Source organism: Antrostomus carolinensis, unplaced genomic scaffold (genome assembly GCF_000700745.2).
Source record: "Antrostomus carolinensis isolate BGI_N321 unplaced genomic scaffold, ASM70074v2 scaffold21540, whole genome shotgun sequence".
Classification (NCBI taxonomy): Eukaryota; Metazoa; Chordata; class Aves; order Caprimulgiformes; family Caprimulgidae; genus Antrostomus; species Antrostomus carolinensis.
The window spans coordinates 44,297-57,020 of NW_010290859.1; the positions used below are offsets into that span (position 1 = coordinate 44,297).

Genomic DNA, 12,724 nt, shown 5'->3' on the forward strand with positions numbered 1-12,724 from the left:
ACCAACTCGCTGCTTGTCTGTATAGAAAAAAAAATCATACATAGAAAACAGAGAAAATAAGAACATGACATACTTGGTTACAGCAGCAGTTCATTAATTAGCAATTCTCAAACCAGCAGCAGTTACTAAATTGGCCAGGGGGAGGAGCAGCTGGTCCTCTCCTGCCACTCGACAGAAGATTAATCCCAGGCTCCTGAACATAAACCACTCTTCTAGCCTCTGGATGACATTATAAAAGTAGTTCTACATGGACGTTGAATATTCATCACACCTTGCTCTTCCCTGACAGCCACTGACATTTTCTCACATGTATCCTATTGCATTTCAATTGAAAAGGTTTGGGGGGGCTGGGGGGGGTGTCACTCTGAGAGACAGGGAATCAGGAAGAAAGCAACTCAAGCGGCATCAGGGTTTGTATTTAAACTAAGGCATTGCTGCAGAGTGCCCTGAGCGTGCCAGCTCTGATTCTCCATCACCCTGTGCCATGAAGAGGCATTTACATCCACACACAGTAAGGTATCAAGTCACAAAGCCAGATGTCTACACTGTTTGAACAGACAAAATGCTGCAAGGAAGACCAACAACTACTCTGCACTCAAATTCTTAGGAAGAGAAACTCAGTGAAAGGTTGAGTAGCCCTCATTCCAAACATTTAGCTGTGAAGTTTGCTACTTTTTTTTTCATAAACTAGAGCAAAGAGGTAAAATAATTATAATACAGAACACATATATAATATTAACAAGCCATAAATAAAGCTGTTTGAAAGGAAGACATTGATAAAGCTACCTAGTATAAGTTTAGAGCAATAAATTCAAAACATTTAGGGGTTATTTTAGCTGGTCTAGATATTGGCAGCCTTGAAATTTTGTCTAGCCTACAGACGTGACTGTTTTTTCAGGCTTTATTTAACCTTTTCCAACAGAAAGAGAGGAGCATTTAATATACATCACATATACCATCTCCTCACAAAATAGTGCTGCACATCTGAATGCACGAGAACCATCCACAGATTTCTGTGCCGGCTGAAGCTGCAAAAGGTCAAAAAAATGAGCGCACCAGGCTCCACATCAAGTCAACTCAGCTATCTCCATGACATCAAGTCAAAAGAAAGCTCACAAAAAATGAGCTGTTTTCTACCTGCAAGTCATTGTATCTGATTTGGCACCAGGAGGAAGGATTAATGAAATTTCCTAAAGAAGCAGCTTCTTTTGTGAATAACTCCAGTTCACTGTACGCTCACAAAGACAAGTTAAATTCTCTCTTCACTCCTGAATTTTAAGAAAACGATTGTCGGTTGGGTTAAAGTCCTGAGGAACTACACCTTCAGATAATTAACACAGGTGATTAGCACCCATTCCTATCCTCTAACAGCTGTAATTCAGGCATGAGCATAAAACCAACGCACATAATGACTGTGAAGCTTATTAGCCTACATTTCTGCCATCATTTTGGTTTTATAGCCCAAGCAAGTAACAAGACATTATTTTTTTGTCGCTGTGTGTTTTAAAAGATCCCCAGTGGCTTCAGATACTTGGAAGTGTAATGATCTGTAAATTCTTTATCTTGGCTTTTGATAAAAACATTATAAATCTGAGTTTAAGGTGTAACAAAATCAGAGGCAGAGAAATATCCCAGTTCACAAGGATAAATGTCAGGCTTACCGTCCATAGATCCCATGGCAATGTCTGAAAAAAGGAGTGGAAAAAGGAGGCTTTAGAAAAATGCTGTTTGTATGTTCTATGTACAACATGCAACATAACTGGTGAGTTAACTAACAAGAGATAACTTATTTATACTCATATTTAGAGTAAATATACATTTTCTATATTAGCACATGTGTGTAACCGTGTGTATGGGTACACAGCTGCATAACAGGCTTTTTGGTTAAACAGGATGGGCAGTAAGTGATGAATTGTGGTATTTCCACTTCCAAGCAGTTGTTGATTTCCAGCAAACTCATATCGCTGTATACTTGAGTAACAGCCAGATTCTGAACTGGTGACTGACTGACTCTCAACAGGTACAGGAGTCTCTGCAAGGTGTAAGTTTTAAAGAGTTCACATAGGTCAGATTTTTTAGCCAGTTCAAAAATGACCCAGTTATCCACTGAGAACAAGCGGGTTTTCTCATAACTCCGACACCAGGAAGGAAAATGGTGTGCTTTTGGGGAAAGTGAACAAGGAAGTTGACCAATATTTTCATCTTCTTGTCCAGTCTTTTAAGTAAGAAATGTTAGTGACCTCTCAGCAGAAGAGCTGAATGGAGGTGAAAGAAAAGCAGCAGACTTCATGTCAAATATTAACAGCCTATCACATGAGAAAGAACTGTGCTGGTTGGTCCCAAAAGCTGCCCAACATGCTTCAAAACATATCTACTACATTCACGCATAAGTTAAATTCCATGAACACCAAAAACTAAAGACATTGGTAAAGTAAAATGTAAAACTGTTCCTGAAATATTTGCAAATGTTAAACGTGACACCAAACATTTGCCTCGGAGAAAGGACTGCTGCGTTTAGCTTCTTTTCTTGCCCGCTTCTTATTTTATAAGGACAGAATGGCTCTCTGAACTACTTCTGCTTTCACAAGCAAACGACATAGTAATAACTCACTACTCAGATTTACAGCAAATTAACATCAACAGCCATTTCTCAATCAGTTTAATTTTGTTTAAGTCCAGGTACATGCTCCTGGGGATGGGATTCACAATTACATCCCTGCTTACTCCCACATAACGTCATTAGCTGACTGTTCAAGCTCTAAGGTCTGTTCTTACAGTGCTAACTGGTACAAACCCCAGACATCCTACTGACTTCCACGGAAAGAAAGATTGCTCATTTTTCACTTTTTCATTTTCTTTTTGTTGCTCATGAGGCTTTGAGCATGAGGGAGAAGGAACATACTGAGGGAAAGGTGAGACAGAACTCAGCTAGCAAACAGAGGTGAGGGTCAGGCACATCTAGAACAGCCACTTCTGAAGCAGAAACAGAAACAGAAAAGCAAGTGAAAAACAGGGGCTCACTTACTGTGATCCGCTCACCCTGGCAGAGCAGTGGAGGGAGGTTATTAACTGAATGATCAATAGGGAAGTCATGCCAGGCCTCCTGAGGCATCATGGCACAGATGACTGCTCCTGTCTTCATGTCACTACTTCAGCAGTTTGTTGAGGAGAAAATATCCATGACTGAGGCAAAAACTAATCACATATAGAAATACCACATAAGGCTGTTTTAATGTCCTCGTGAGGTAGCACAGGGCTCTCTAAATACTGTGACCACAGGTTTCATTCTATCTACGCTGCCATAGAAATGACCCTGCTGCATCCAGTGACACTGAGACCCAGACTGCAGGGTTATCTTATCTTCCCTCCTTCTAAAAACATGGTGCTCTGACTCATCCATATGTTCTTGTGGACATGGACCATCTTTTCTCATATGTGTGTATTGGGAGGAAAAGTGAAAGGAGAGGCTGAAGGTGCTCAGTGAATGCTTCCTATGCATCTAGATGGAAAAACACAATCTACTTCTCTACACTGAATATATATTCTGTATTTCATGGTACAGTTGTATCTAAAACAACTCTTTTCACTAAAGCACAAACGTGCTCTGTCACAGAAGTTAAATATCTTTGGTTTAATGATCCCGCTGCCCTAATCAGTGTTATTACACAACAAGCTGAAAGGGAAGAGTTAGCGAAGTCACAGCTAGAGTTTTCTGTCACTACTGAAGGCCAAGGAATTTCCTTCCCCTTCCCCTTCCCTGTTTAGAGGGAGCATGAAAAATAACAAGATGCACAAAGCCTCTGCTATAATTTAACACTTCCTAGCAAAACACGATGAGAAATCTCAGCTCAGGTTTGGACAGTTGACAATATACTGTTTTTCTGACAGTACATAAACCCATGCTGCAGATCTCATTATATAATTAGGACAGCACACCAAATAAGAGAGACCAGCAGAGAGCCAGGACTATCTCAGCCTTAAAGCTTCTTGTCTTCTCAGTCCTTTCCCAGTGCTGTGTTCCTGAACAGCTGATTAGTCCTCTCATGTCTCACAGTACAAGCCACGTTAGTGACAGACACAGGAATAATCAGTTTCATTAACAGTGTGTTAATATTATTTCCTTCTCTGTGTACAACACAGAGCTCCAGCTCTGCTGGCCAGGAGAACTTCCTTACTGTACTTTCAGCTCTATGGGTAGTGAGGTTCTGGATCTTAATATAGCAGGTTCCCTAGAGTGAGCCAATGAAAATCAGCAACTTGATATATCAGTCTCTTTTTTTTTTTTTTTTGCTTTTACTTCATTTTTTAATATTGCTGCAAGAAACCACCATGGCAAATATTACCACAGAATGCAGAATTTCTTTAACACAATATCCTGCAAGGAAACATTCTACTCCATCCTCTCATTTTCCTTGAGGTTAGGTCTAAAATAGATTTCTAAAAGTAAAACCACTCAGATCATATCCTCTGCTTGGTACAGAAACTCCATCACAGCAAAGCAATCACATGTTGACTCCATGAGACCTAGGTCCCTTGAGGCGTCTTTCCAGACATGAAGAGTCAAAGCCAAATCAGAAAAAATGTCAGAAAAACAGGTGCTGGAGAATTTTTATGTTGGCACTAAGTGTTATTCTAAAGATGGAAAACAATGACATGCTGAAGTCAAGGCCAAGGTACCAGCAACCATTTGCATTGGCAAACTTCTAATTTTACCACTTGACAATCACAGAATCACAGACTGATTTGGGTTGGAAGGGACCTTAAAGCTCATCCAGTTCCAACCCCCCTGCCATCAGCAGGGACACCTTCCACTAGATCACGTTGCTCAAAGCCTCATCCAACCTGGCCTTCAACACTTCCAGGGAGGAGCAGTCACAGCTTCTCTGGGCAACCTGGGCCAATGTCTCACCACCCTCACACCAAACAATTTCTTCCTAATATCTCATCTCCATCTCCCCTCTTCCAGTTTAAAGCCATTTCCCCTTGTTCTGTCACTCCCTGCCCTTGTCCAAAATCCCTCCCCAGCTTTCTTGTAGCCCCTTCAGGTACTGGCAGGCCACTAGAAGGTCAACCCAAAGCCTTCTCTTCTCCAGGCTGAACAGCCCCAACTCTTTAAGCCTGCCCTCACAGGAGAGGTGCTCCAGCCCTCTAATCATCCTGGTGGCCTCCTCTGGATTTGCTCCAGTAGGTCCATGTCCTTCTTATGTTGGATGCCCCAGAACTGGACCCACTACTCTGGGTGGGGTCTTACAAGAGCAATTTCCTCTCCTTCCAGTAGATCACCAAGTACAGGATTACTGAAGGGGAAAGACAAACAGCTGGCAAGAGCTGCTAGGGAAGATCAAGTTTTTCAGACACTACAGACACGCTGCTCATTAGTACACACGGCAAATCTTTGCTACCAGACACAGCACTTTGCATTCAGATGCTTTGCCTACATCAAGTCAAAGAGATACCTGAGACATGGGTGAATGAGTAACTCCTGTCGATACAACTTCTGGTTTGAAAGGGTCGAAGTCCAGATCTAGCAAAGATTCCTCTTTCTTAGCTTCAGGAACTTCATTCTGTTAGAAGAGAAACATAACTCTTGAAAAACTCACCTTTCAAAAGCTGCCCTGGGCAGCAAAATATTAAAGGCCAAGGGAAAAAAAAAAGGTCTATCACAGACTTTCCATCTGCAGTGCAAGTCAGGAGGGGAGGAAGCTCTGAAGACTTTCCTTAGCTTTAGTATGACTTTTAGTTTTATAAGCTTCACTCTTACAATGCATTTGTTTTCTCTGTAGTGCAGCTTTGCCTTTTCAGGCTAAAAAAAAATCACAGCCCTTTTGAAAAAGTGCTGAGTTTTCACCGTTTCATTGTGAAGATCCTTTTAAAGTGCTTTGAGTCAGACCTCAAAATTAAAAACTACAGAAATGGCACCCAAAGTCCATACGTTTTAATAAGTTAATCTCTCCCCAAACACAAACATTAGTATAAGGTAATAAAGATATAATTAGATGGAGATTTAGGAGAAACAGGAACCTCAGGAAATCCTTCAATAAGGGACAAAGTTGTGACAGGAAGGCACGCCGATCATCCTGTGTTAATTCCACCGTGGCATGAAGAAATGCCACATTTAAAAGAGGCGGCTGTGTCACAAGCAAGGCTGTACCCCTCAGAGGACACAGAATCACAGAACTGTAGTGGCTGGAAAAGACCTTTCAGATCATCGAGTCCAACCATAAACCAGTTCCACCTCTAAACCATGTCCCTAGGCATCTCATCTACCCATCTTTTAAATACCACCAGGGAAGGTGACTCCACCACCTCCCTGGGCACCATGTTCCAATGCTTGACCACCCTTTTGGTGAAGAAGTTTTTCCTCATATCTAATACCTATATATATGTACACATATATGCACAAGGGATGGAGAAGGCACAGAAACTTCTGATGACCGCCAGAGCTGCCACCCCCTCTCTGAGCACAGTCTGTACAAGCCTTAAAATAGCCCCAGCAGATAGGAGTTGTTCACTCCAGAGCTGTTGGATGCACTCAGACATGTTAAGTACCTGGAAGGGGAATATTATAAAGGCCTACAATGTTCAAGCTAGTAACTGGACACTAGGGAGCAATGTGATGTGAAGAAAACAAGAAATAAATCAAGGAACACTCATTTCTAAATGATCTTTTCATCTGGTTGCCTAGATATCACATCTTCTCACCTCTTTCTTTTACTTAGCAGTAATTAAATCCATTCTTGATAATTAATAAACTGGCAGTGTGAGCTGCTCTGTTGAATCAGGGCCAAAAATACTCAACAGCATCAAGCAGAACTGTCTTTCAGCATCTTGCACAGCACCGGATGCATTAGTACGGCTTGGTTAAGAAAGATGAACAGCAACAATTACAGGTTATTTGTGATCCAGAGGAGAAAAGTGTTTGGCCTGTTTGCAATCCTCACTGAAATGTGGCACTAAAGCAGCACAGCTCTATCCATCCGCCTGTTGGTTCTGTGCCTCTGTGTGAGGACAAGTGCCAGGGACACTAGTGGTGGTCCTTTGGGAAGCCCTGCACCATTACAGGGCTCTGCAGCCTGGATAGCTTCCTCCATACTGCCCAACAAAGGCTCTGGGAGTACAGCAGATGCTGTAAGCACCAAGAAGAATAAATCCTTGTTTCCTGTGGATTTCACACAATATATTTTCAATAACTGGTTCTCTTGCAGAAGGATATAAAACCTATAAAACACATTATTTGGGTATGCCTGTACGTACTCAGAGATCTCAGACATAGTAAGGATGCTTTAGCGATAGGGGAGGGTTTTGTGGAGGGAGAAGTGGAGATGATTCATGAGAAGGTGGCCAGGACTGTCTCCTATGAGAGGGACCTCATGCCAGAGCAGGGGAAGAATGTGAGGAGTCCTTCTGTGAGGAAGAAGGAGCGGCAGAAATAACGTGTGATGAACTGACTGCAACCCCTATTCCCCGTCCTCCTGCATCACTGTGGAGAGGAGGTAGAAAATCAGAAGTAAAGTTAAGCCCAGGATGAAGGGAGGGGTGGGGTGAAGGTGTTTTAAGATTTGGGTTTTATTTCTCATTTTCCTCCTCTGATTTGATTGGCAACAACTTAAATTAATTTCCCTAAGTCAAGTCTGTTTTGTCTGGGATGGGAGTTGGTGAGTGATGTCTCTCTGTCCTTAACTCGACCCATGAGCCTTTCACTATATTTTCTCTCTCCTGTCCAGTTGAGGAGAGGAGTGATAGAGAGGCTTTGGTGGGCACCTGGTGTCCAGCCAGGGTCAACCCACCACACCAGGCAATAGCTTAGATCATTCCCAGGTCATTGACTGCAGAGGAGAGAGGGACATAAACCACTCAATGAAGGGAGATCAATTTTTCCTTGAGAGACAAGGGAAAGGTTTCAGTTCTCAGGAGCATGTCCCACTTTTATTGTGACATTCCATTTTTATACCAATCTCTCATAGAAAGGCCTTAAAAGATTCTGGAAATGTGACTTACACTCATTTAAAGCCCAGTTCCAGTGCCAGCTCCTAATGGAAAAACAAATGAGTTCCATTTCTGCTTCCCTGGCTGGTGTGACAGGGGAAGGTGAGGTGAATACAGCATTTAAAGCAGGGGACCACTTCTAGCACAGGATCCATCCACTCTTACCACTGATGTCAAGGCTCACGCTGTCAGAGTGGGAACTCCCATGAAGTCAGGGTACAATGATGCAACAGACCTGCAATCTCCCTTCCATAGGAGGCCCCAGCAGCAGCTGCATACTGGGAGCTCCCATTAATTCTTTAATTGCATGGGGACTTAACTATAAATAAATCTTTTCTCTTCCAAATAGATCCCTATGGACAGCAATGCTTTATTTCTCCCCTCCACAAGAAAACAAACACATCACATGTTCAAATTCTCTACAATAATTTTGTCATTGCTTTGCCTACATTCTCCTGTGTTGTCAAATGAATTAGCACAAAAAACAATAATTTACATGAAAACCAAAAATTCATAAACATTCTCTGTAAGCTTCAGATCTGCATCCTTCTCCCCAGTCTACCAGACACAGGCTCAGATTTCAGAGCTGTAATTACCATAATAGAAAGGGTCTGTTATTGAAGAACCAGCAGTTACCATAACTGCATAAAAGCTGAATAACTGAATACAAATTATACAGACTTATTTTACACAACTCTGGCTTTTCTGTTTGTTATATGCAATGTTTAAAAATTTAATAATTTCACAATAATGAGATAAAAAGTAATTTTTATTACTTCTTTGCTGTGTAACTCACGTTTCCATGAATCAAAACAAAGTGAATGAATAATCTAGCTGGAGCAGCCTTTTATACCTGCAAAAAGTTGATTAAAGCAGTCAAGCTCAATTTATTTTTTTTTTAAATCACTCAAAAGAAAAAAGAAATACTTTTTAGAATTTTGATAGAAAAAACAAAAATAATGAAGGATCACTGTAAAGTGCCAGTTGAGATGCTTAGAATTAGGAAGGAAGCATCTTAGATGACCTGTCAGCTTGTAATGCAACCTGGATTCGGTGAAATCTCAAACATGGCTGTGTTTCACAGTATTTTTAGCCAAGCCTCTTGGGAAATCTCTCTTTTTTCAATATGTTAGCGATGTTAATCATTTTGAGTGATTACGTGTGGCCTATTCAAAGATAAAACACTGTGTGACCTTTTGAAGATAAGATAAAAGGGTAATTAATTATTTTCTTTGCCTTCAACCTGCACCCTCCTTCTTCCTGCCCCAAGGCCACTATCTGGGAGAACTTAGGGTGATTGCAAGGCTGGACCCATCCACCATCCTCTGAAGCTTACCTGTGATGGGGTTGTCACATTGATTTCTGGGACAAAGTTGTCATCAAAGAAGTTAATGATGTTCTCCTGTTGCAACTCCTTTGTGGGTGTGAGCTTAGGCAGCGGTGGGACTGGTGGCCCTTTCCTCAGCTAGGCAGACAGCAAAAATGTCACAAACTAGTTCAGGGATAAAAGAGCTTTAATCTAGGCCTAAACAACTTGTGTTAGGTTTTTATCTCTACTGCTTCACCTTAAATGTGGGAATAAGCCATGGGTTGAAAGGAACTGAACATTTGTTCATCACCAGATACCTTGAAATAAACATTGTGGGAAAAGCAAAACAACTCTATGTTTCAAATTCCAACTCGAGGTTTAAGATTTCACATGAAAGCATTTCTTGGCTGATTTTCTTGTGCTGTGATGGGCACATAATGCAAGACACTTTCTCTCCTATGCAACCTGTATTTGGAAGGGTGATACTGCACAGAACGAAGCCTCTGCAGGTTTTTTGCTTCTTAAGTTCATTCCTGTTTAGCTTTGGAATTTTGTCCCTGCCCACCTGCTGCTACCTTTAAAGCTTACTTAATGCTAAGAGCATATCACCTCTGGGAACCACAGCACCTCAGAGGTGCTTAGGTTACTAATTCCCCCAGCTCTCCAGAGATTCACGAAACTATGACAAACTAATTGCTTGAAATAATACCATATATTATCAGAAAATGTTAAAATCTGTCAAAATACCAAGAAAAAAAAAAATCCACAAAAAGTCCTCAGGTGGTATAGTGACAGAACACCACTGGCACCAGTTAAGACTAAACAGTTGTACCAGATGAATATTCAGGCAGTCAGCTGTCACATTTTGGGAGACCAAAGAAAACAAGTGTGTTCACATGTAATTAAATACAAAACTAAACAACTTCTGATGTCCTCCTCTCCATAGAAACAGCAATCAGCACAGAAGCTATCCCAATTCTGAACACACCAGTAACATCAACACAAGTTTGATATGGTCACTAAGTATCACATACAACCCTCATGCTACAGATGAAACTGATTCTCATTTCACCAATACTGGTCAGAATAGAAATTACTCCAGTGACTCCAACAGTGTCAAACTTCTCAATCCAGTGTTAATAACAACCAAAAAGCCTTTAATTATCACTAATTATCACAGCACTATTAAGACAGGTCTATTATTTACTGTTTTAGAGGGAAACCCAAGTTGGCCAGACCAGGGATATTCACTGGCTTTTTTTTTTTTTTCCCAGGATAAGCACAAATTTGAAGATGAATGAAGAGCAGAAATATATAATGTACTGAAATTCCAAAGGAGGTTTTAGAAATAGGCTTTGAAAACTATCACCACTGGAATATGGCTCTTTAGAAAGACTATGTAACTTTTTAAGAAGTGTTTTGCTTAGTCACCACAAGTCCCTCGCAGTTTAATGGGCACCTTAAATTCTCTTCATTTCCCCTTATATTAAAACCACTTTCCACCCAGGGATGAACAACCAATGAACAGAACAGACTGCAATGGAGCCAGTGGCCTCTCTCTCATTTCTCAGTCACTGCCTAGATGAAAAATCCACCATGTACATCATCTCAGCTCTCTTTTTTACTGCACAACAGGTCAGTTTCTCCTGTTGGGTTTCTGCTTACCTGTGTGGGTGACTTAGGCCGGGCTGGTGCTGGAGATGCTGGTGCCAGCATGTGATTGGGACTAGCAGAGGGGCTGGGCAGGGGAGAGACCTCCTCGGGTGGGGACGGCGTTTTTGCAATGCGGAGTGGACCTGAATCACTAAATGGAAACAAAAGCATGGGTGAGGATGTACGGTGCTGACTTACTGCCTTGATAATTTGATGCAATAATTTAACTGCCCTAATGCCAGTGACCACAAAAGGCAGCACACACTGGAGATGAACTGAGCCATTATATAATGACTAAAACTAAAACTGTAATTAAATTCAATTAAAATTCAGTGATCTATAGTGTCAAAGGAACTTTTAATTTTGAGTGATCCTGATTTTTGGAACATCTCTTCACCTGATCATTGTAACTTGAGAGAAACAGAGTACTTGTGTATTTTCAGATTCTGCATTTCAAATAATGTTTCACGTATAAATTTGTAACTCTCATAAAACATGAGATGGAATTATGGTCTTCATTTCACACAGAGGCTCTAAAGATAAAAAAACCCCAGGGAAGGCATAACAACTAATAATGCAAATAATTTTAAAAGCTCAGCAACTTCAGAAAGTTTTCAGCGAAATAAAACACAACCAAGTTTATTATGAAGGTATCACTATTTAGAGGGACAACTCACTACAGCTACAAACAAGCAGTAGTCAAGTGACTTCAGCAGAGCTCTGCTGATATGAAGAAAAGATCTGATGAAGTCCTGAGACCTTTCCATGAAAGGACCTAGTGCAAACACTGAGACATATTCAGCTACCTAGAAATGCTGAAAGCTTACAACTTGGGGAGGCTATGAACTACAGCACTCAACGACCACGCTACTCGGTAAGAGAAAAGCGAGTCCTACGAATCTTCAAGGAGAACAGAAGCGCTACTCAACTGAGGAGACCGCATCATAAATGTGTTCCTAATGCTAACACAAGAAAAATTCGTTCTTTGGAAAAGACAGACTTAGCTCACACTCACCACCTCTTTCTGTGGAAATATTAAAAAAAAAGAAAAAATAAGCAGTTATTACAAAATTTCTTTGCCAGGTACAATATTTGCCTTCAGGATAGAGTATTCAGTGGCATACAAGTTTTTAAGATGTTTCTTTTTATACAGTTCTTTAAAGGAAAGATTAGATACTGTACTTGTCTAGTATCGACTTCTTATGCATCTGAAAAGGAAAGCTGCTTTATCTTACAAAGACCCTCTCCTAAGTAGTCTTTTAGAGCATCACAACTAACAATGGAAGTCAAAATCTATCCAGATTTTCACAGAAGGCTCTGGGAACAGTACAGCAAAAGAGAGGAACATGGTAACTAAAAGAAAAAGTAATTTTTAAAAGCATTTTTAAAATAAGTTAAGATCACACTGCATTAACCTATGTCTACTCATTCGCAGCAATCATTATTTTTCTGTCATTGATGGAATGAATAATTCAGTGGGAACGAGCATGTGCATGCTGGACATGGTCTAGGAGATATATGGGGACAAAATATATGTTTATTACAAAACCTGCTTAAAGGTTTCCAATACTACATTCTTTTTCATCCCATAAAAGTATTTTACAAATCCTTTGTGGAAACACAGTCCAGCTCATGAGTCAACCCTAAAGGGGCTGGAAGTAGTGATGCATAAGCTAACAACTCTGGAGGCAGTGTGTAAGTATATATGAGCATGGAACTAATCCAAACCAAAAATTTTGGACACTTTATTATGAAAGTCATTTTGAATTTTGCATT

At 40.7% G+C, this 12,724-nt stretch overlaps 1 protein-coding gene across 1 annotated transcript in view; it reads right to left on the minus strand.

Moving 5' to 3' along the window:
• LOC104530202 (amphiphysin) overlaps positions 1-12,724 on the minus strand; it is a 65,823-nt gene that overhangs the window by 24,549 nt on the left and 28,550 nt on the right. Inside the window, exons 9-13 of the mRNA XM_029086696.1 lie at positions 10,961-11,099; positions 9,323-9,451; positions 5,457-5,564; positions 1,662-1,685; positions 3-17 (exon numbers count right to left, since the gene is read on the minus strand). Coding sequence (XP_028942529.1) covers positions 3-17; positions 1,662-1,685; positions 5,457-5,564; positions 9,323-9,451; positions 10,961-11,099 — 415 coding nt within the window. The remainder of the gene's footprint in view (positions 1-2; positions 18-1,661; positions 1,686-5,456; positions 5,565-9,322; positions 9,452-10,960; positions 11,100-12,724) is intronic.